General features: G+C 38.5%; 1 protein-coding gene across 6 annotated transcripts in view; it reads left to right on the forward strand.

Moving 5' to 3' along the window:
- LARGE1 (LARGE xylosyl- and glucuronyltransferase 1) overlaps positions 1-25,162 on the forward strand; it is a 283,712-nt gene that overhangs the window by 145,029 nt on the left and 113,521 nt on the right. For all 6 annotated transcript variants that reach the window (XM_027680371.1, XM_027680373.1, XM_027680375.1 and 3 more), the window contains 2 exons: positions 1,726-1,808; positions 11,939-12,062. In XM_027680371.1, coding sequence (XP_027536172.1) covers positions 1,726-1,808; positions 11,939-12,062 — 207 coding nt within the window. The remainder of the gene's footprint in view (positions 1-1,725; positions 1,809-11,938; positions 12,063-25,162) is intronic.

Consider the following 25,162-nt stretch of genomic DNA (forward strand, 5'->3'; position numbering starts at 1 on the left):
TTAATTTGGTTTTAACTGGCATTGAAGGGAAGGACCTTAGGTCTTCCAAAAGCCTGAGAAGGACCAGGTGGCAGCCAGAGAGGAGGCAGTGTGTGCAGTATCAGGAATGAGTACACCCATAGGACCCCATGCTCATGAGTACAGTACAAACTCCTGCTGCAATAAAAGTCGTTAATGGGCAGCCTCTGTTCTCCCCTCTTATCACAAGACAGAAACACAGTCAATTTTTGCAAAGTGTTGAGCATGCTCAACTCCCACTGACTTTAACATAAATTTAAAGCGCTAGTACCTCACAGAGCTGTTGCCAAAATATACTGCAATATCTGTTCTTTCTCACACCTCTCTGGACAGACAGTTGCCTTATTAATTCAAGTCCTCTTAAAATCTCAGATCCTAAATGTGCCACAGCTTGTGAAACACACTCTAGGGCTGGAAGCAGCTGCAATGTTCATGTGATGTTCCACAATGGCACAGCCACTAGGCAGTTTTATGATTGTGCCCTGTACCAGGTGATGTTAATGGATGGGGCTGTGGACTCTTTAGATGTGCCCAACACATGCCACCTCTTGTGTAAATCTGCTTCTGTTATAAGCCAGGATTTGGGAATCTCTGACTGTGTGAAGAGACAGAATTCCTCATTTGTTCTCAGCATAGTGAGCATTCTGTGGAAAATGAGAGATGTGTGCGTGAGAAACCAGCTAACCAAGCTTCAAATGGAAGCCAAATGAGGCTTCCCTGCAGTTTCACAGCTGTGTCCCCAATGGCAGCTTAGTGCTGCCAGCATGGTGAACTCTTCTTCATTTCTGTGACCACTAAGAAACTGAGTATTACAGAACTTGGAGTCAAAAGTTGCTAGGGTTAATTTTCTTTTGTCCTTAGGGAATAAAAATGGCTAATTTTAAAACCAGAGCAGAGTAAAGTAACACATTTTTCAGATTAGTACTTACTGCATAAATAATAATGATTCGCAGCACCTTTTCAATTTTCCCTTTCCTCCTGAACAGATGAGGAAGCCTCTATCTCATGCTAAAAGGGAGGTAAGAAGGCACAGAATAAGTGATAATTTACCAGTGTCATGAGGTGGAGAGAATGTGTTTCTGGGGGTTGTATTTAACTTCATATTAACACTGCCAGTGCAGCCCATACTGGTAGTCACAGTCAGGGAGGTGGCTACCTGTCTTCACAGCTTGTGTCCCATCATATCACTGGGACACATCCAGCCCTGGCAAACCAATTGTCCTAGTTATGCTCGTCCATGAGAGCTTGCTCACCCTGTCCTTAGTGGCTGTGCATAAGGAAGAAATTGTACAAAATTTCTAAGAACGTATCTGCTTCTAATTATCAGTCATAATTTTAAACTTTAGTTGAGAAGATTAAAAATGTCTGTGTGTTTGCATACTCAGAATTGTGTGTGCTGCTTACTTGAGGAGGGCGTGTACTTACTTACACACATATGCTCTTAGCTAATAAATGCAATTCTGTTCAAACATCTGATGTAATTTAGGGTTAGTAATGACTTTGGAATGATGATGGTGTTAAAATCAATTAAGATGTTTTTAACAAACTGCCTCAAGTGGGCTGCAAACAGCTGCAAAACACCCACTCAAATCTTTAACAATCGCTGCACTAAATAATAGCACTGTCACGTATGTGCTCTCCTTAGTAAATGACAGAACACATGAGCAGGCTTTCATTTTTGTTCTTTTTGTTCCTTTTCTCCCACAGACTATCCACGTTGCCATTGTTTGTGCAGGGTACAATGCCAGTCGGGATGTTGTCACACTTGTCAAGTCTGTCTTATTTCACAGGTAAAGGTAGTTTTCTTTTCTTGTATATTGTGTATCTGATTATGGCTAAGTAAGCTCTTTTTATTTGGATTCCCTTCCCTGATTGCTTTTTCTTTGGAAGGAATGAAGCATGAAATTTGTGATCACCACAAAAATCTGTGTGAAGATTTCTACAGTGAATTAGAGTGATCAGAGATCCACCTGCTACTCCTGTGGCATTGTGTGTTTAGGGACAGCATCTATCTTTACTGTAAAGCATCTGCACAGTCCTGAATGCCATAACAGAATAATAATAGTAATAACAGCATTGTATTCGTTTAGCCTATTTCTGGCATCGGTTTATGGCGCAGGTGTAGATGATAAATTCACACTGGTTACTTGACTATCTCAGCTTCCAATTTAGACATTTGTTTTTGAAGTAAACCTGTTATTACAGTCAGTATATACTATTTCATTAAAGTCAGATTGGTTATTCTGGCTTTAGAACAGCTAATTGCAGCTACTCAGAAGGTTTTGCAACCTGGTTTTAGCACATGGAGCACAGTTAGATCCCAAAATTGAGGCGCATAAATGCACAGTGAAGACAAAATAACCCTTAATAGGCAGCACCTCCAGAGAAAGAGAATTCACATTAAACTGTGTATATTCCTTGTCCAGTTTAGAAGTGTCTCTCAGAGATGTTTTCCAGTAATGTTGCAGAAAGTGGATTAAAATAGGGAAGTGATCAGACTGTTTGACTCAAACAGGACAACTAGACTAATAAAATATACTTACAATATGAACAGGAGGTAGTTTCAGTATGCTGCTTTATTTGAAAGATAATTTTATGCCGGGGGATGACTCTTGTTCATGCCACGTGCTGATATCTTACAGCTAGTATGAGTGGGGCATTCCAGCCCCACATTTTGCTCCTTATGTTTGCCTCCAGTCTTCTGCTGGAAGTCTTAGTAATCACTCCTTTACAATGGTTTTAGTGCACTGTTTTATGCCATTTGTGGTAAGTTTCGTAAAATAATATAAATTCTCACCTTATCCAATATGGAAGAAGACTCGGTAAATACTATTTAATCTCCAAAATATGAGAGCAACTTCCACTATCAACACATAGCCTTTGCAAGTCTTTTGAGAAGTAGCATATTCATGTTAGATGAGGGCTAGGAGCAGAAAATCAGTGCTAAAATAGACATAACAAAAGCAAAACAACAGTAAAAATCTGTGTAGCTTTCTGTGGAGAATTTTTCTGAATGTTAAAATTCTGTCATATTTTAAAACTATATCTATTTCCAATTAGAGGTTTGAATTATTCAGTGTAAACTGGCTTTATATTGCAAGGATGTGGGGAGGTTTTGTCTATTTTGATTGTTGTTTCTAAGCGATTTCATGGAAAATCGTATTTTTGTGGTGACGCAAGTTATCCCAGTGGTTAGTTTCTCCTTGTTTTTCTCTCCTAGTACTTGCATCCATTTTGAGAAGACTTTAATCACTATGTTTCCAAATGTTCTGTAAATAATAGGAATCTCACAGCTCAAAGGTTTAAACTGCTTCTCTCTGTGTTACTTAAAGGAAATGTCCCTGTTTTACTTAAGCCACTCATCTGAGCAATTAGCAAGTTTATAAAAAATTCTGCTATATAATTAAATTATTAAATAATAATTAATTAAAATATGAAACCAAACCAAAGGGAATTAGCATTGGTATTTCTAAGTCTGGATTCTGCCCTTATCAAGAGCATATGTGTTGTCTGGCTAGTACTACTACTCATCTCAAAGGATTTGTCTAGCTCGGCAGAGGTGATCAAGATAAAGTCCAATGTAGCTAATGAAGCTTTAGTACGGTTAGTTACATTCAAGATAACCTGTCTCCCCTGTTTGCTCTTAAAGACAAATCTAAGTCCATTCCTGCCTAGAACTAGCTTTTCTCACTAGGCATTAAATTGTTTGCTGGAAAAAGAATACTTTCTCAAAAAAGAGACAGAGCTTCTTACAGGCAGTTCTTCTTATCTTCTAGAAAACACAGGCTTCTTAAGCGTCGGTTGATGTTATGTCTACATGGCCATGCTTCAGTAGCAGTTCTTTCTTGCATCTTTATCTTTGGAGTGGCAATTGTGAGGAAGGATGGGGAATAAACAACAAAGAAGCAACAAACTCAGCTGAACATTGACTTAGAACCAAGTTTCCTTGCATTGGTTGCCACGTGCAAACAGTGTTATCTTGGAGACTAGTATGCGCTTCGGAAATGATGATTGGAAAGAAGACTTCTTGTAGTTGCTAGGATCTATTTAATTGTAGGAATGAAGGATGGAGACAGATCATGATACTGCATTAGGAGAATTGAGTTAGGAGAGTTGGAAGTGGTTGGTGTGGATAATGAATGCTTCATGATGTCAGCTGCAAGTTTACCATCTGACTTAGGGTCATCAGTGAAAACAGGCACGGAGATTTCTCTTCTTCTAACCCCTAAATGTGCACCAGGGAGTGCATTGTCCAATAAGCCAAGCAAAGCAGACATTTGAAAGTACTGTATGTTTCCAATGGAGAAGTTTGCTTAACAGGAAGTTTGCTATCCTAACCTCTAAAGTTAGGCTACTGGTCCTGCATTTGTAGGATCACCACACTCAATCTCAAATATAGTTTTGCAAGAACAGAACAAACATGCCTCCAAACATTGTCAGAGATTTTGTTTTTCCTTGAATATACCCTGAATACAATCTACTGGTTAAACAACTGACCCCTCAGACCAACCAGGCTTAATATCCTCACCTGTCCTCCTGCACCTCACTTGGTGTTTTTTGTAAGAGCACTGATTTCAGTGGATCTATCTGGAATTCATGTGATGTCATGTGATGTTTTTAGCATTTCTGTCTTGTTTAGTAATTAAAGCATGTTTTAGCTGTGCATTTTGGTACAAAATGAGACCCTACTTCTGTAGGAAATTCCTACTTTGCTATCAGGAAAGCTCTGAGAAAAGGAGGCCATGTCATTCTACTCCCAGGGTGTATTAACATATTTGTTATACCCCCAACTTTGAGCTAGAGTGCTAGATAGAGACACAAAACAGCAGGAGTGCTGGGTCATTAAGGATAAAAGCCACAGGAGTTTCTATAGATGGAGTGTGCTGTCTCTTCTCTCTTGCATGAATGTACAGCAAATTCTGCATATTGAACATTTCAGCTTCCCACAGGTCTAAAAAAGCAAGTTTCTGATTGTAGTCATACCATATATCACGAGAGTTAGGCAAGCTACTTGTTCAGACCATTTGAGAAACTATATCTGCCTTCAGGTTCCAGAGAGTGGGAAGAGGAGAGGAAAGGGGTACTGTGGTTGATTCCACATAAGGACACCATAGTTCAGAAATGCGTTTCATTCCCAGTGGTAAGGCAGCTTGATTCCAGTTTTGTCTTTAGAAAACGTATGCTCCAGCCACAAAATCCCAGCAGCTTTTAACACCCAGTTTGACATAACTGACAGTTTGTTCTCAGGAGGAGACTCAGCAGAGCTGGGATAGTGCAGGGTTTTCAGTCTGATAAATATGCATTGGCAGCGCTGCACAGAGGGAGGCTTGTAGAATGAGCATTCAGTCCTAGTCTGCAACTTTCCTGCTTTCCTTTCTTGCACATCTAGTTCCCAATTATGGCAGATTTTATAAATCCATTGCAGGCTAAAAAAAATTACCTCTGAGCCAGCTTAACACAAGCCAAGCTCGTACCACTATGTGCTAAGTGCAACATAATTTTAGTTTTCCCAAACCAAAAGACTAAACATTAAAAACTAAATATATTGGGTCAAATGGACAAAATCAAATGCAAGTAGTTTTGTAAAAAGTACTTATAGTAATATGCAAAAAGCACCTGCGTTTCTTTTTAAAAACTGAAGCAGTTTCCTGTGGCTGATAACTATCCTTGAATCTTTTGGAACTATTGATCCAAGTTAATTGGTGACTTTCAGTGTTTTACTCCATTTCTGAAAATTGTAAAGCTTAGAGGGCCACAGAAACAGCCCACAATTGTGTTTCACATTGCAAAGATCACTTCTTTCTCTGCTCAGGTAAATCTTAAGTTGAGTAAGAGGTAAAATCGTTTTTAATGCACTCTTTTATTTTCCAAAGATGTCCTAAACACTATGTTTCATTTGGGAACAAAGAAAGACCAAAATTACACAGTTACAACATGTTGCTGGCTGTTGGGTCAACCTGACAATCTGTGAAAAATTAACTTCTCTTTTGTGCCAGCTAATACTGGCTTGGTTTTTTGTGCCTTTTTGTTTGTTTTTTTCCCTGCTATCTTAGTCCCTCTTCTTCAGAGAAGTCATTGCACTTCTTTAGCAGTGCCTCCATCGATGCTACAGCACTAGTGGCATAGTAATGGGGGGGATGGTTTTGTAAGTATGTAAACAAAACCAGTCAACTAGACAAAAGCTTTTTAATATGAAGTAGCCTCTTTCCTTTAAGAAGGCTGTTTATAACCTCGAAGTTAAGCATATTTCTAAACATTTTTAAGATCAGAATATAATACTATGTTACAGATTGCTGTATGAATAATGAACTTTTTTTTTCTTAGAACAAGTAGAATAAGGCAGACCAAATGGAAATCTAAATTAAATAAAATGGATAACATGTAATTTCCAAGTAAGAGTCACAAGTCAATTCTGGCTGGTAATTAAAGCTTATGTAGTCTAATGGCTATATTCCGTGGAGACCACTTTGCCTTGATGGAATTAATTTGAGAATTTAAAACCTCTGTCATTGTTTCCAACTTTTCTAACATGTCAGTCTATTTTGTGGGAGATTCTTCTGGCAAAAACTATAAAGCATGACCTGGTTTCTCTGATCCATATAAATGCATCAATATGCACACTTCTTTTTGTGTTTTCTAGCTGTCCTAACAATAGAGGCAAAATGGAGAAAGCAATGTTTAAAAAAATCTGCCCGTGAAATATCTTTTTACTTCCCAGAGAATTTCTTTAAACAAGAAGATCCATAAGTGATGTATGTAGCAAGTGCTACATACATATAAGATCTCTCCAATAGTTTGGGGAGCATTTTAATCAATACTGGATGTGAAGGGGTATGAAAAATCTTAATGATTTTCACATTAAAATTCTCCATGTATGAGAGAGGGATTGTCATATGGGCATTAGGAAAAAAAATTTCCCAAGCTGCCTTTTATAATTTCTGTTTGAAGTTCTTGTAACCATTTGTTACAGATATAAAAGGTATTACCTTGTTGTGCTTCCCTTAATAAAGTATAGGTTTTGGAAATAAACCCCCTGGGCTACTGACCTTTTTTATATTCTTAGAAAATAAAATTCCTCTGTTGCAGAGAGAACTGTGCAACCAAGCAGCCAAGCAGCTGCTTTTCGAATTACTAACAATTGAGCTATGGAATCATACAGAAGGGAAGAGTGAGTCTTGGTTCCCTACTCCCTTTTTTGATTGTAGATTTTTGTATTTAACTCAGTGGCTGTGGCTATTTGAAAAGAAAGAGCCACAAATGCTTGAGCAAGCAGATCATAACTCTGATTAGGAATAAGTTTTGAAATGCAAAAATAAGATATCATGCTAAAAAATAAAGGGGAATGGGTGCCTTGGAGTAGGATCCTTAATTCATGGCCTGACTTTTAAAATTACTGACATCTTTTCATTTTACTAACTTCGTAGGACCTCAGCATTTCTGAAAATGAGAGCATTCATTCAAGCTCCTATATTTAAGTCTAAGAGCCTATATTTAAGCTTCCATGCTTGAAAATCTTGGCCAGAATCTCTATTCATTCACTTTTGAGGAAAGTAATTTAGGAAAGTAAATGTGTGCTGTTTACACGTGGTTTACTTTGTCAGATAGTGTTCTGATCTTAAGACAAGTGTAAATAATTTAATATATGAAGATTTGCAGTTTTCTAAATAGAGTGCTTAAAATCTAGGGTTTCCACTTGATGGGAAATACCCATATTTTGAAATTACATTTTACCACTTTAAGGCATTAGTGCATCATCATTTTCCATGAAGCAGAAACTGCGAAAAGTTGTAGTTGGTAAAAATTCATATGTTCAAAATCTTTGAGGTGGATGAGATTAAGTATTTATGGACCTTGTAAGAAATTCTGTGGCCATTTCAATACCTGCTTCTGCAGTGAGGAAAGTAGAAGACCTGGGGCTCAGAGTTCAAGGGCCGCCTGTTGTGAAACTCGAGACACTGGAAACCTTGACTTCCAAACATGCTAATTCACATGAATACTGGGAATTTTCAAAAACCTATTAGTTTAGTAGGAGAAGTTTATCACAATTGCCATATATATTGACCCATATAACTCCATAGTTGCATGTATTGTCACCATTTACAGTATAGTGATTTCTAGCTGTGCAAGATATAACTAGCCTCTACCATGTGTGCTGTTTTAGCTCTCTTGATGTGCCCAGTGGAAAGTGATGTATATATGTTAAAAATAAGCAAACCAAACACACATGCTTTGAATTAGTTGGAGAAGTTGAAGAAAGACCACCTTCCATTTGGAGTGAGAGAAGAGGTTTATACTGGTCATCACTTTCTCCCAAGACTTGATTCCAGGTTCCCTTCAACCCAACAAGTGGGTTGCACTGGAGTCTTTAGGCTCAGGGTGTTGGAAAGAACCTGTTGGGCCATCTCATTAACCATAGATTTGTCACTGCTTTTGCAGGAAACCACAGAATTAAAATCCTTCTCATAACTTGATCTGCCTTCCCAGTAGAAGGGAGTTGAGTTTTTCTTTAACCACAGCATCATATTTTTTCAATTTCATGCCACTCAATTTCCAGTAGCAAACTTCTGTGTCTTCAACTGCTCACTGAACTTCAAAGGCTATGTCACCCTTCCTTGTTATACAGATGAAGTACTCTCAAGACTATCTCAGAAGATTTGAGTATCTCCCCCTGCCTTATCCAGTCTTTTTTAACTGTAGCTGCTAAATGCCTGTGAAGGATAGCTGTCTACATGCCTGTCCCGTAACTGATCATAGGAGCAACACAGTTTAATTTCAGTTATGTAAAGCTCATATCCCAAAATGTCTCTGTCCTGGAAGAAGACCAGTCTGAAGACAAAAATAGCTTTTACTGATACCAAATGGTACAGCAAAATGTGCAAATCTGATGAAGTACAGCTTTCAGTGGAATCCCTCACAATATCCTGATTGTCACCCATGATTCTTAGAGCCGGTGATTCAATCATGTTGGCAAATAGCTATGGCATCCCTTTCACATATCTCTTGAGAAAGATTTTTCATCTTACAGAATCTTCTGTATCTTTTACAATGTTGGTTAATCTTTAAGCTTTTAAACTTGTTTCATAAATCCTTTGAAGCAATCCATATCTTTTAGGCTTTGCATATTGCAGACACCAGAAGAGGTAAAAGATGTCATCTGTGTGTATGCTAGTACTGTTATCTTCAGAAGGTCTTCCAGCTTTGAATCTGTGCTCTGTTGGCTTCTAGCACCTCACATTTCACAGAACTAAAAGATCATCTGGAGTAAAATTTTCTGTGGCTGATGCACATTTAGTTGTAGATGTCATCAGGTCACTATACTGTTTTGGGGATATATTTTTGTAAGTGATAATCTTCTGCTTTGCCTCTGACATACACTTTCCTTGCAGCTGAATCTTTACCACAAGGCTAACAACTTGAAAGAGATTTCTGTGTGGGAGTTCAGCTACTCCTTTTTTCTTTTTCCCAGTAGGAGACGAACTAAAGAAAATGTCACCCACTTGTTCCCATTTAAGTTTCATACACTCTGGGTCATTCAGATAAGTATAAACTGCTACTGAACATCTGAGTATCTTTGTGTCAGATTTTTTCTTTTCAACTAATGTGTTTCATCTTGATATTTTATATCAATTCCATTTAACTAAATGATGGTTTGAAGGAAGACAGAGCTATCTTAGTTTGAACTGATTTTTTACTCTTCTTATTCTACTTTGCAATATATAGATAAATAACCCTGGAGAAAAAAAAAAGAAAAGAAATTACTGAAGAACACCAGCTGGGAAATAGTCCTACTAGAATCCAGACTCAGCCCTTGCTAAGCAGAGGGACCTATGTGGGATGTGTATGTTGACATTCAACATCTGTTTGTCTTGAGATGCTGCTTTGCCTGTATGCAAGGCCGCTGGTGTTGTACTTTGTTTCTCTTGGCCTTGTCTCTGCTAATGAGATGTATTTCTTGATCACTGCCATTTCCCGAATTTTTTTCTTGGCAAGGTGCCTGGTTACTGCGGAATCTGCATGAGCCAGGATGTCCTCTTCTACTCTCCTGCTGGGCTAGTGAAGCAGATGTAATTGCTGTGATCCCTTTAGCTTGGTAATGGGACACTCTGCAGCTGGCAGGTTATGCCTTTCCCTCTCCCCTCCTCCCTCCAGGGCAAGCTGGAGATTGAAAGACCTTTGTCTTTTTGTAAAGCATGTTGTGACTTAGTGTTTTGGATATTGTTAAATGCAGATCAGCGGTGGGTTTATTCTGCCATCATGATTATCTCATATATAAGGCTTCTACCCACCCCTTTTCTGCTTTTCCTGTAAACTCATAATGTGATCCACAGTGTCCTTGAAGCCAATACAGCAGCTCCACTGGCAACCCTGGATGTTGGGTTGGATCTTAGGTGCAGCATTTGTAACACTGCAAAATCCAACCATACATTGCTTCTCACAACAGTCTCCTGTTTCTGCTGAGAGATCTGTTATGATACTATGAACCATTATACGTATTTTTACGTTTTCTTGTGGACTTTGTTCAGTGGGAAGCAGTATTACTTATCAAAGAAAGAAGAGAAACATTAAAGAGGAAGGCACATATTGGTCATTAGTGTAGGAAATGGAGAAAAAATAACCTTCATCTTTTGGGTTAAGCCCAAAAGTATAATGGAAGTACATTGGCCTGAACTAACATAGATTTCCTCACTTCTTGTTCACACTGAAGAATATAGTAGCATCAGTCATCTTTCCCTTTAATCAACATCTGAAACATCTTTTTAGATGAAAAATATCACTTAAGAAGTACACCCATTTAGCTTTATAAATTTCATAGAAATGAGAGACCACTATTCCACCCTAGAGGTCAAAGAAAGATTGAGCCAATGCTTAAGTCTAAACAAACCATCTGTCTTCTTAGTGGCTTTTGCAAATTCTGTCCTTCTCTGCTAACAGGAAAAGTTGCTAAGCTAGGGATAAACATAGAAGACTACAAATTCATGACTAACTTCCACTGACAGGTTTTTGTACTCCTACCACAGAAGTTAAGATCAAATTTTACTGTTTATGGTCCCTCAAAGAGGGATTGAGGTTAAGGGGTTTAAACAAGGTATTTGTAATGTCCAAGTTCACATTACTGTAGAAAAATCCATACAGTCTGTCAAGTGGTGCCAGTCTTGCTGATACTGGCTTCACTCATCTTGTTTTGAAGCTTTTCAATTAGCCCAAGTCCTGTAACTACCGAGGTGAACCCAATTCTGGTGTTTTGAAGTAAAATGTTTTCTTTCTTCCTGCCTTTAACTATCACTCCCTCTTAGGAAAAGGATGTGGGAAGATGTGCAATCTCCATTCTATTCACTGTGCTAGTGGATAGCTAGAAGACACTCACTTGAAACATCTAGCTTTGGGTTTCTGTGGGACAGCTGTTGATTCCCCAAGTTTGCTTTGTAGAAAATAACTATGTAAACTTAATGATCCCGGAATATCACCTAATTCAAATGATTATTTTTTAACCTTCCCTTGCACCTCCACTTCTCCACAGAATTCTTACCACAAAGATAACTTGCCAGATTGACCTAGAAACTGAAAGCTACCACATTCATAGCTCAAGTCCCCAAAGGGAGATTAACTTAGCCTTCTTTTAAGAAGCCAGTAAAAGGAACAAGATCCTTAGCTGTTATAAATCACTGCATTCCACTGAAGTCAAAGGATCTATATTTGTTTACAACCACCCAGAAACTGAATGAGTATTTCTATTATTGTCATACGTGTTCATTTGTGTCTCAGCATTTTGGCCACGGGGCAGGACTCCACTGAACACGCTGTACACTTTAAACTTGACATCTGAGACACAGATAAAGTTTTCTACATTCTGATGTTGTCCTTTTAACAACAGGAATTAGGAACCTTTGAACTAATGGTTTTCTCTCCCTTCTCATATTAGGCGAAATCCACTCCACTTTCACCTCATCGCAGATGCAATTGCCAAACAGATCCTGGCAACTCTGTTCCAGACATGGATGGTCCCTGCTGTGCGCATAGACTTCTATGATGCAGATGAGCTCAAGGTAAAGACAGACATACACAGGTGTTAATCATATACTTCTGATTTCATGTCATCCCTTTTTTATTAATCTCTTTTGGCTGGTGACTTGCAGGGGAGCAGTTGGCTAAAACATTCTCCCTGACTAATTCCAACTCACATGACTGTAACCTCAGTTACACTTAACTAAAAGATACTAAATGGCTAAAATCAGGGCTGTTTCTCTGCTAATGGAATATGTTGTTTAGCAGCTTAGAATTTTACCTGCTGTCAAGAGGATTCTGGCTGTCCGTCTAATCACATTCTGTTTTGCTAAGGAGACTTCTTGCTAGTAGCAATGGTGGAATCTTATTCAATAAGCCCAAGTCTTTAATGAAAACACTCAACTGCCTTGCATTCCTTAAGCATGGATGTGTAACACCATAAGTACATATACTCGTATGTACACTCATATACAAGGTATCAATATTATAGTTTGAAATAGCTACCTTTTTTTATCTGGATGCCCTTTCTAAAGGAACGAAAATGAAATGAGTTCCAAGAGGGGGAAAAAGTCACTTACTCAAAACATAAAATAATTATCTTTTCACAGTTACAAAGTTTCAATTAGAACACAGAGGCACAGCGTTGATTTTGAGCTGCATGTTTTTTGAGCTGTGGAGGTAGAATGAAGTATTCAGATTTTAGCATTTGGAGTTGGTAGCAATAATTTGTATGACTTATCAGACTGTTCTGAATAGCACCCTGAAACAAGTTAAAAACAAGATTTAGCAAATTGCTGTACTAATTAAGGGGTAAACTCCATATTGTAGAATCTTGAATACAGAAAGGTTTTGGAAGAGATGGAAAAGGGAAAAAATGATCCTTGAGAAAAATACTTTGTTTCTAACTGGTTTCATTTTTTGATGGTTCTTCTACATGAAGCCATAAGCTGATATTAACCTAATTAGCCAGAGATCTCCCTTCTGTTCTTTATAGCTTCATAGCAAGGGGGAGGTTTGTTCTTATAAATCTTGTACATGTCTATGTTACATGTGCTTTTCTGCAAATTGTAGAGCTTTTAATTAGCCTCTCAGCTGGGGAAGACAGACCTCTTAGTGTTTTCCTTCTTGTCATTTGGGTACCGTCCAATCTAGTTCAGTAAATAATAACCAAGAGAGCTTACCTCAGTTATCCCCAACTTGCTGATTTACAGGCAAAGCACTGTGCAAATAGGAGGCTACAGAGCAAACTCTTGTTTTGTCCCTCTGCCTTCACGCAACCTTAATTTTTATACAATCGGTGACCTAAATCAACACTTCGCTGTTTTGCATGTAACACATAGGATTCAGGTTGAGGACAGCTTTCACACTGGCTGGAGGTACTGTTGCATATATACATCTTTCCAGGTTTGCCACTCTTGTTCAGGGGTCATACTGCATACCAAGCGATTTCCCTTATTTCGGTAGCCAAAAAACACAGTATGTATTGCTCAGCATAGGTGAATGTGACAGACACTGCCAAAGGAGAGCAAAGAGTTGTAAATATAAATGGAGTTTTAAAAAGCCAGGTACGATGCTGGCTCATATCCAGATCATTCTGCAAGTTTTAGCAAAGAAGACAGAGGAGCTGTTTACAGACAGCTGTAGGAGCTCATCTCATTTGTTTCCTACATAGCCTCTAGAGAGGATTTAATGATTGGTTTGGGTTCATGTATTTCACCTGTACTCTTGGGAGCCATATTATGCTGGCTGGTGTTAAGAAAACATAAAGCTGACGCTAGAATGTTTACTAGGAAGTCTGTCTTTCTCTAAAGTCATCTATGAATCCACAGTTACAGTATATATTATGTTTCAGTTTAAATGACCCTCCATAGTTCTTTTTTAAACATGTTATCAATACCATTTCGTGACATTTAAAAGGATTTAGACTGAGCAATAGCATGAGAATTTTCTGCTTAGCTTTTGTTCACCAATGTTCAATTGTTTTGGAACACATTTTAGTTGCTACAAAAAACATTTTATTTCATGTTTGTTTTTTTCCCATTGGATATGTATGAGCTTCCAGCCTCTTCCTTCTAATGCACCAGGAGCTGGCATGTTAGCTTAAGCCCCTTAGTCCTCGGAAAAATCCTGCTTCTAGTCCTGTTTCCACTCAAACAGTGGAAGGGAGCACCTAATATTAGATCCTCCATAAATAGTATGGATGCTTTTTTGTTTTCAAGTAGCTATTTAGAATTCAGGCTACAGTTTCCACTAGTGTATTAGTTTTTTAAAAGGCAGAATTTGGAGACTAAAATATTTGGCAATGTTTCTTAAAATATCCTGCAGTTCTTAAAAATGCATGCTGTTTAGCTTAGAGTTAGAGCAACCAGTGTCCTGAAAGAAGGTGTACAAAATTAGGCTCAGCTGTGGCTGTTGTTTTCTCTCAAGTTTTAGAGGAAAACTGGATGCTTCACTGCAAGAAAGGGAAGACAAGGTACCACTGATTATATCATAATTTCTAGGGGCAGCAAACCAAGATATCTACTTTGCTGATGTGAATTAAGCATGTCAGATGTTCCTTTTAAAATTTAGAGAAGACTTATTTTTCCTTTTGCAAGGTGACACAGCTGTTCACGTTCATGTTGCACCAGGAAGAGACTATGTTCATTCTCTCCCTAAAAGGAGGTGCTGCTGAACTAACAGCAGCCTGCTTGGAAGAGAGATGGAGCACAGAAAAGAATGGCCGGGGAAAGGTGTATCTTTGTTTGAGGCACGTGATAAGGGATGGGGTAGAAGGGGGAGAGACTTGACTGTGGAGCTGAGCCAAGATAACATTTCCAGGAAAAGGGTCAGACACAACTGAGATGGGAGGTTGCTGGATATATTTCTTTAAACCAATTAGTTTGAGGATTTTAGCAGCCAGTTCTACTAAGATGATCGTTAACCTCCCCCAATATAACTTGGCCTGTCTCCTTGCTAATAACCACAAGGGAGATAGGTAGATGCTTAAAAGCTCTCCCTCAACTTACAAGATGTTCAGATTGTGAACTCTCTCCCATTAACTAATCTTGCTACATGCAGTTAGTAGTCAGCAATAAGCATCCTTGAAGTGTGGGCAGCTGATAATGGTGCCAGTAATTGAGCTATTCCATAGCTACAGACTGCATTCTTGTTCTACTCAGTATGACCCACTGTAGTGGGTTTGTGTAGTTAAATAACTCTTTCAAATTTATGTGGTCACATATGGCTGTGACTACAAACTAGACGGTTACTTGGAAATGTAGATTCACTTTATGGTGATCACTTTAGTCATGTTATTCAGCTTGGATCCTAATGCAGTAGATGTATCTATTACAGCAATGCATCCCAAAAAATAACTGGAAACTGAAAATTGTCTTCTTTGAACATTAAAAGAGAAAAACATACCTGTGAAACATTGATCTAAAAGACACATTACAGCTGTGACTTGCACATATCAGGCTGCAGGATATTGTGATTTTTTCAGTTCAGTCTTACATGAAGAAACTCTAGAACAAACTATTGAAGATGTGCAGCATGAGCACTGGCTTCTGCACTTCATTATTTAACATGAAATCTCGTGTCACTTCACTCACGAGGAGGTATAAGCATTAAACCCATTGTGATCTGCACTGTCCCAGAGCAGAAGGAACAGCTGATAAAGCAGTACTGTAAATGTGATGGGTGGAATACAGATGAGGTGAGTTTGCTTTCCCAGATGTTGCCTGACAGACTGATGACAACATGAGGTGGGCTGAAGAAAGCAGAAGGGAGAATGAGCAGTTGCCTGCTCTGCTGTGAGTAAATCTTGATGGCCCAGATAAACATAGTCTCTTCATCACTGATAAAGCAGAAAAGCCATCTCCTTTAAATAGTTTAGCCCACAAATGTGCTGCATTTGTTGATTTATGAACTTAAAGGGATGGTGAATGGGTTTTTGTAGTAGATGAGCATTTGGCCTGAAAATGAAATGTGAAAAGCTCCGTACTTTGCTGCATATGTGGACAATATTCCAGCTTTTACTCTTCCTGGAAACAGAAGTCCACAAATCTGACTACCATGCTGCATTAGGTGATTTCATATCAGAAATGTTGTAGTCTGCACAGTCAGTCAAAAACAGTGGTCTGATCCAGAGAGCAAAACCAAGCTGGGACAATGCATGGCATAAAGATCACATAACTTTAGGCCTTTATTTAATTATGAGATGAGTAATTTCTTAGCCACTTCCACCTGAACTGTGAAGGCAGTTCACTAGGTCAGTCGTTGGCATCATTTGGATAGATAGATGGGCAAGGGCTGTGAGATCTAAGCAGAAAAATAAAGTTTAATTCTTTATTTATAATCATAGTGTAGCTGAGTCTCAGAGCTGTGCTTGTGTGCACTCCCAATGTGCTTAAATTCCCAGAGTGGTCTAGGAACTCCCAGGCTTGTCGTCTGCATAGGTGAGGTAAAGGGCTGGTTTGAGACAGCAGACCAAGTTGAAACTAGGTGATTGATTGAACTGCTGGCCATCTGCACAAGAAGTATTTGACAGCTTGTTGCAGGAGCTATCCCAGTGAGAATTTCAGACAGTTCTTGAGATTTCCCAGGCAGACCCTGCTGTGCCTAGACCAATTTGTATGCTTAAGCATGTCGATTAACATCCTGGGTGAAGATTCTAGTTGTCCCAAATATTCACAGATAGTTCTTGCAGCAAAGTTAATCAATTGTGTAAGGGTAAGACAATCAATAGAAACAGTTCCTGCATGTGTAGAAATGATCATGTAGGACAATCTTTTGTACATGCTTAAGATAGGAAATGTTTTGTATATGGGTTAAGGCATTATGCGTGTCTTGCAGTGGTCATGTAGGACCACACGCCAGCTGGATTACAAAACTTAGACAGAAACATGTTTTAGGGAGTCTCACTCAATCCAACTAAGATGACCCTGCAAGAATCCTTACTATGGACACTCTTTACCATCCAGACAGCAACCAAGTGTCCTTTCTGGCACATTGTCTTGCCAATACAAGAATTATTCTAAGTCAGTATCCTGTTAACTGTTTTAAAATATTCTCTATGTGTAAGTGCCTTTGCAGCAAATTACACTAAAAGCATCTCAAATGCCATGAAATCTTTGGCTACCAGTAGAAGCTTCTCCAATTAATGATAGCATAGATAGGGCTGTATGCATCGTGCATTGCCATATACCAATTTTGGAACCATGGTCAAGCAAATACTTCCAACAGAATGGCAGATACCACCTGCTGAACATGGGAGAGAGGAACCTGATTGGCAATTGGGAAGATGTGAGAGTGTATTTGATAAACAGATTATTAGCTTGATTTTCACACCAACTGCATAGGGTGACAACAATAGCAGTGTTGATAAAGCCTTGAACAACAAAACTGACCAGCATTCTCCTGCATTCCACCATCTTCCTGGTCAAGCAGTTACACTGGATATTGCAGAAGTAGCCATCCATAACAATTTATTTCAGGGTAATGGTGACTAACTACTAACTATCACGGATTGTAAGTTAGACTGTATTTGTGTTGCACTGCATGCAGATTATATATTGCTTAAGGGCAGTGCATGTTTATTTATCTGTTAAGTAGTTCACTGTATGCCTCAGAGGCAAACATACAAAGTTATAAAGCAGAAGTACATTACTTTCCTTCCTTTCTTTTCCACTTCATATGCAAGGTCTAATTGCTATTAATGCAATACAGAATGAGAAACACAGCATCTGTTAATGTTTACATTCATTTACACAGTGGTAAGTATTCAATTAAAGTGTTTCTACAGCACTGAGGTGTTGATCAAATACTGTTACAAGTTACGGTGGGCTTGCAATGCTCCTGTATTTCATCAGTTTTCAGTAAACTGGCCTACTGCACATCAGTGAAATAATAGGCATAGATTGCTGTTTCTTCCTGTCCTTTTCCCTTCTCTTTAATTTTTTTTTAATATGCAAATTTAAGATTTTGAAAACCAAAGTCTATAATCAAAACATTGTACAGATTTTTATAACTTGCATGGCTTAGTTTTAGATTTGAATTTCCACATTATAATTGAGACTTTGTGTATTTGCTAATGAACTTTCTGAATACCAGAGACATGAAGTTTCAGGTGATAAAACATGTTCGTGGTTGTGACACAATGATACCATGTTAAGAACAGGGTCTTTTATCCATAGTTTTAAATACACATGACTGAACATTAACAGACCAGGTTTTGTAAGCCAAGATATTTTCCTTTAGACTGTTTGGGAGGAAATGAGTATCTACCAAGAAACAGATAGCAATTCAAACTCCCCAGCACAGTGGAACCTTTGTGAACTGGTCAGAATCTATCCGTGCAGAGTGAGTAGCCTAAGCCAAACTTCCTCTGCCCTCCCAGTCCCTCTTCTGCACAAAAAAGAAAAAAGCCTTGCAACATTAACAGACTATTATTTAAATGTGTTTTCACATTATTCAGACCTAGAATATGAAGAAAGTAATTTTACATAAAATCAAACTGGATCTTAGAATTCTGCCTATTCTAAACAGGTAGTCATGAAAGAATGCTGTGGAAACTGGTGGGGCTGGTCAGAAATTGGTCATAGTGCTGTTTCTGACTTCCAGCAGTTGTCATCTGCTTAGTGACATCTAGCTTTCATGAGCAGCATCACCTCTAACTTTGTTTGTGGAGGGAGGCAAGATACCAAATGGGGAGTAGCTTTTTGCAGATTTTTATGTCATTTCTCTTTGGATTTACAAATGTTACCAGTTAATTTGAAGAGTTTGATATACTGGGATGAAGCCCGATGTGATGCAAGAAGGCGCAGTACTTCCTGGGCCTCTTTCAAGGGTCCCAGTCTACCGTCTACCTACTGTGTTGTGCAGTGCTTCTGCTATTCCAAAAGAAAGCCTCATGCCTGCCTTTGTAAACCTCTTATACTTTCCTGCTGTTGCTGGTGCTTTGAAAAAACATTAAAGTTCTTGGTTAGTTTTATAACTTATTTCTAATTGTTGTAGGCTTCTCTGTAGCTCCACCTTTTTCTCACTTCTGGGGAAATGCAGTACAGTTGTTCTGTATTACCTCCACCAGGAAGCCAGCGTAGCTGCTCTTTGTAACATATGTGAAGTGATGAATAAGGAGCCAACTCCCTTCCACTTACATCACCCACATTTGTATCATAGTAGCTGACTGTGACATTTCAATAGCAAGGATTTCTGTTTGGCATTCAGCTTCTTAAACATTGCTCATTGTAGCAACATGTGCTGCACCTCCAGGGAAGGCAATTTTAGCAGAGAATTAGAAAAAGATGAATAACCACACATGAGATTTTGCAAAAATTATTCAGTTTGACAAAAATTAAAAAAGGTGCCCTGGAAAAAAAGAAAAAAAGACACAGTGTCTCAAACCAATTGCTGCAACTATTATTTGTGCTATGCATCCCCATTACGTGAATATCCCTATTTTCTTAGAACGTTATCATCCATCCATGAGAAATAAACACTTTGCTGGCCTAACCTTGGAAATTGTTTTAACGCTTTGACCTTCATGAAGGGTGTGGGTTGTATATCCCCTGTACTTGCTGGAGAGAGTTTATGGTCATCCTGTGCTCCAGCGCAATTTTTTTTCTTGGTACTAGTAGATAAAAAGCTGGGAAGACATATAATGACTAGATCTTAGATGGTCTTAGATCTTAATGGCTTTTCACTTGCTCACAAAGACACCTCCCTGTCAAAGGGCATTCGATTACTGATAGAATAATAGCAGTGGCTGTTCAGGGCATTCCTAGTCAGGTTCAGTATTGATGTGAGAATCTTCCCAGAACATTTAGTGATTCTTGCTTTTAGATTTACAAAGAACTGACCTATATGTATTTCTATGTCTGATTGATAAGCTGAAAAAAGATAGCAGGTTAAAAAGACTCCAAGAATATTCTTGATTCACCACCAGGGAGCTAAAAATATTAGAATTCATAATTTGTAAAGTACTTGGTGTTGTCTTGTTTCTGAGAAACAACTGAGATTCAGGGAAGTGTTGCACAGCAGTTCAGATGTGAGCTGCTTCCCATGGAGCAGTTCAGCAGGAAGTGTAGACACAAAGTATTCTGAAGCACTAGGGCTGAAATAGTCATTCTCGTGGTGAAAAATTATGTTCATCTTATCTAGGCACACCTTTTTGTATGACCCTTTTTCTTAGCACTGGATGGAAATGACAAGCCATGCTGTGTGCCTGACATAGCACAAGAACACATTGAAGTCAGTCTTCTGATAGGTCTTCATAAACCATCTCAGTCCTGGTAAGGGTGTTCAGGCTGATTCAGACTTTGAGTACTTGCTTCAAAGGGGAGATATATGATAGCATTATTAATGAGATGCCACTGGTGGTTCCTCTTCTTGAGTCAACTTGATGTGAGAACATTTAAATTTCTAAATTGGGAAATTTCATTTCTCTTAGTGGAGATACCACTTTGCAGATCAAACTGACTTAATCCTGCAAAAGTTTCATTCTTTAAGTTGATGGTGTCTAGGTCTCACCCTTTCAGAAACAAAGATGAAAACTGAGTAGTGTTTTGATCACTGATAGTTTTTCTAAATACTCCTCCATTATTTCAGGTTTGACTGCTTTCACAGCTGAATGGATTCCACAGTTTTTAGCTGACACAGATGAAAGCCTATAAAATAGCTCCATCTGTATTGTTTTAATCATTTAGGATCTGTATTCACCTGGAATTAAGGTGACACTGATGGTCTTAGCCCTTACATCAGATGTTTCAAGAAGTGTAAGAGATACGTGCCTGCTGCATGGACACTTCCTTTAAACACTGCTCATGCAAATTGTTTTCTGAAGTATTTGACAATATTTAACTAGAACCTAGGCAATAAGCTAGACACATGTCATGATCTTAAGAGTTCAATATTTCTTGCTTTGAAGGAGCCCAGCTTTCCAAATTATGTCTTTATTTTCTTCTGATTGTTTGTCTAGTTAGTGCTGCATTGTTTGAGAGACATCTTAGCTCTTTCTAATAACAAAGAAAAAGAACACTTCCCCCCCCCCACCAGTCACATTCGCTGCTTCTTATACTAGGTTATTGTTAGTTTTGCTTGTTCGTAATTGTAATACATTTTATCCTTTATTATCCTTTTTATTCCAGATGTGTTCCTGGAGCTTTTTAGTCCCCAGGAGTTTTGATCTATTGTAATACTTACAGTTGGAGAAAAGAACACTGCTTCGTGTAATTTTTGTTCTCTTGAAGAAATAATTGCGATATAAGAAATTCCACTCACCTGGCCTCCAACCCTGCTGGATGGAGGATGATTTATTTTCCTGCAAATTTTTTGCTTTTTCTGAAAATAAGAGAACTAATAGTTCTTTACAGGATATAGTATTTATTCCACTAGCTGGATGTGTGTTCCACCCACTAATGGCCTCTTTTTCAGTGCAGCATTTTCAGCTGTTGAAGTTTTACCATTCGTTCTTACTTTTAAGACAGAAAAAGTAAGAGCTTAGGTCTGGAGAGAGTTGATTTTACTGGTGAGATGCTGGACTGTGGGTAGAGATTTTCTTCGGAATAGAAGAATTAATCCTTTTTCTCATATATATTTGCTATGTTTTGACTTCCCATTACTATGTCAGAGATCTGATGGAAGCTACGTTCCCCACATAGTTTCCACAAATCATCCTAGGACATCAGGAAAGCATTCTTCACTGAGAGGGAAGTTGGTCACTGGAACAGGTTCCCCAGGGTCATGCCACCAAGATCTTGAACTCAGGTCATGAGACCAAGCCTGATAGAATTTAAGAAACATCTGGATGACCCTCTTAGTCATATGGTTTAGTTTTAGGTCGTCCTCTACGGAGCAGGGAGTTGGACTCGATGATCCTTATGGGTCCTTCCAACTTGAGATATTCTATGGTTCTTTCTTATGCAACTCTGGCTGTTGCATTAAAATACATATGGTTTTGTATGGATACAAACAGGACAAGATCTTTCAGTCTTAAACAGGTAAGAAGTCATTCCATCAGTATTTTTGGAGTTTTGTTGGGGATTTTTGTGCACATGATAACTGATATTTTAGACCTTCAGTTTCCTGCCAGGCTTTACTCAGTTAGCAATAGTCACCATAACTGTTCTGCAGCCTTCTTTCATCATCCTTAAAAAAACGACTCTTGCACAAATTTTCCAGTAGGGAAAAAAATCCCACTTCAGATAAATTTTCATCACTGAGCTGAGGCTGTTTTCTGTTCAACATAATGAGTTTATGCACGATATGGTGTTGCTTTTTATTCTGAACAGTGAGTCTTGATACCTGTTTAATATCCTGACATCATGCAAAATACAGATTGGATGCCTCTGGACTTTGATCCCAAGAGCTGCATGGAAATTTGCTAGAACATATAATGGCTGCAGCTAATGTGCATGTATTTGCATAGTTAATAAAGTTAAAAAGCTGACAATGATAGTGTTTTCATGGATTTGTATCTTCCCTGATGGATTAGTACAAAAAGCTTGTTGATTGAGTTCACTAGCAATTAAAGTGGGCAATTGATCTTTCTTATCTTTCCAAACAGATGAAGTGAGAAGGGCAGCCACGAGTTACTTTTCACCACTGGGCAAATTCTAGCCGGATCTACCTGTCAGTCAGCTTTTAGCAGAAAGCTCTGGCTTCCTGCCATTTTATCTAGTCCAGCCTGTGTGTGTCTTTTCACTCATTCACTGACAGGAAGGAAAAAAAAAAAAGAAGGCTTTATCTTATCTTCTAGGGAAGGCTTGAGCTTTTACCTCTTCTGGAGAGGTAGGACTGGGAGGCTGGTGTCTGCCTGGTTATCACTGACCTCTCTTAGGATGGTCTGACTCTTGTAGGTCCTCCACCCTTGACTGCCACACTGGAAACAGCTGTAGTTGAGGCCAAAGACCCCAAAGTAACAAGAAACAGCACTAACTGAGACTGGCCACACTCTTGTGTTCTGCAGTCTCATCTTTCAAAAATGAATAGAGCAAAACAAAGAGGGCATTCAGCATTTTGGAGATAGCAAGAAACAGTGGAGAAAGTTTAGAATTTCTCAAATCAGGGTAAAGAAAAAGACTCAAAATGGAAACTGGCTCTTTGAGTTTGATGGAGCTAAGCAAGGTGGGAGGAAAGCCAGCCAAATACCTAAGGAGAGGGAGATAATCCTCAAAGATCCCAGTAAGTGAATTATCTTTTGGCTATTTCTTTTCTGAAAAAAAGGTTTGGCTGAATGTCTTGTTACCTAAATGGCAGAGACAGAAAAACCCCATCAATTTTACTTTATATAACAGTCTGCAGTTTCATCCATATAAAGCATGTTGGTTCCAAACATGGAGCATGGATTATCTCTTGGCACCCTCAGTTAATTTTGTTATTAAGGAAGTTGTTTTGAAGAAGCATCCTTAAATCAGGTTTTTCCCACTTGTCTGCCCTTTTTGTGCATGTGTGTATTAGTGAGAGACTTGGAAAGAAAGAAAAAAAAAGAAGAAAAACAATACTCAGCATCAGTCAGACTGTGTTATGGACTTTGCTACAGAGATGAGAATTAATTTGCAGTTATTTTCCTTTGCTGTATGCTGATGCTGGTTTGGGAGGTTTTGTTTGTTCTGCATTTTTAATATCTAGTCTTCCTTTCCAGTTGTGGCTTGCTCTATGGTTTCTGCATTATCGAGGAACCAGAGGTTCAGATAATCATCCATTTCTATCTCAACCTTTTTGCTCACTGGTATTTGTATCCAAACTTGCTGCATGTATGTGTGGAAGATACCATCTGTTTCTTAAAGTGAAAGATGAGGCAGAATTCTATTAAAGTCACCAGTGCTTCTGTGATGAGTAAGAACAACAGCAGCAAAGGCCAGCAGAAATAGAAAAATAATTTTAGCAAAAATGTCTAAATTCCCATCTCCTTACAGTTGTTTCTTGGTGTGAGTTATTATTGTTTCCTAAAATACTCAGGCACCAGAAATTCTGAATCTAGAGAACTTAACCAGATTTGCTGGATTTCTGGTTTCCTTGACAACCATTCATATAAATAGTAAGGACTTGTTATGGGGGGGGAATATCAGTATAATTGAAACCTGTGAATCACCCGGGAAAAAGCTAAATTCAAAGTTGAAGTTAAAAGTTATGCAGCAAACATTAACAGAAGAGACTGTTCTCATTTAAATGGGGCACTTCTGTTAATGTTTGCTGGATACCTGATAGGATGGAGCAAAGGCAATGATTTTCCGAAGGTGAGATGCCAGAAGATTCCTTTTGGCTTTCCTCCTGAGGAAAGTATTACAGGTGACAGTCACCTTCTTCTTCTCTTTGGTGACTTGAAATTTCTCTCTCTCTTGCTTCAGATTTTTCTTTTATTATTATTATTATTATCTTTAAAAAAGAAACACAGCTAGAGACGAGCATGAATGTTATATTTAAAAGTTAATCTGCTATTCCCCTCCTTTTAACCTGCTATTTTCCTCCTTTCTCAATGATTCGGTTAACCCAGTCTCAATAACAAGATATTGATATTGCTCTCCTGGAAGCAAGACAGTGAGAAAGTCCCTGCATGGAGTTTAGACACTGGGAGAGGTATAGTCAATGTGAAACGGGGAGGACTATCCTAGAACTAATTCTGATCTATGCTAGTGCTGCTGGAATTGTGACTCAAGTTTCAGGAGTGTGGGGAAAGGTGTGGCAAATATTTACAGCAGATGAAGATTCACACAGATGAATCTGTGAAAAACAGTGATGAGAAAAACTGTCCATCAAGAAAACTGCCCTGTGCCAGCAAATCAATATTGTTTGTTTACCCCCTCTTTTTGGGCTTTATGTTGCAAAAAAACCCCTTAGTTATATGATAGTCATTAAAATGGTGGCAGTATTTTCCTCCAGTTTAGAAACAAAATGAAAGACTTAAATAAAGGTCATATGATTTAAAAAAACAGTATCTTGCTACTTCTGGTGTTTGTAGTAGCAGCAAAGCACTAAGCAAGTAATGAAAAAGCTGTGAAAACAAGTTATCAGCTGTGTCTAGAAAGTTATTTATCCAATCTGAGGAAATAACAGTCTTTATTGTTATCTGATTCACACATCAGAATTTCCAAGGTTGTTTCCCACACCTGGGACATGAATTTGGCTGGTTTTCCTTCACAGAGATCCCTCCTGCTCTAAG

The sequence above is a fragment of the Neopelma chrysocephalum genome, unplaced genomic scaffold, assembly GCF_003984885.1.
Source record: "Neopelma chrysocephalum unplaced genomic scaffold, ASM398488v2 Primary Assembly neopelma1_59, whole genome shotgun sequence".
NCBI lineage: Eukaryota > Metazoa > Chordata > Aves > Passeriformes > Pipridae > Neopelma > Neopelma chrysocephalum.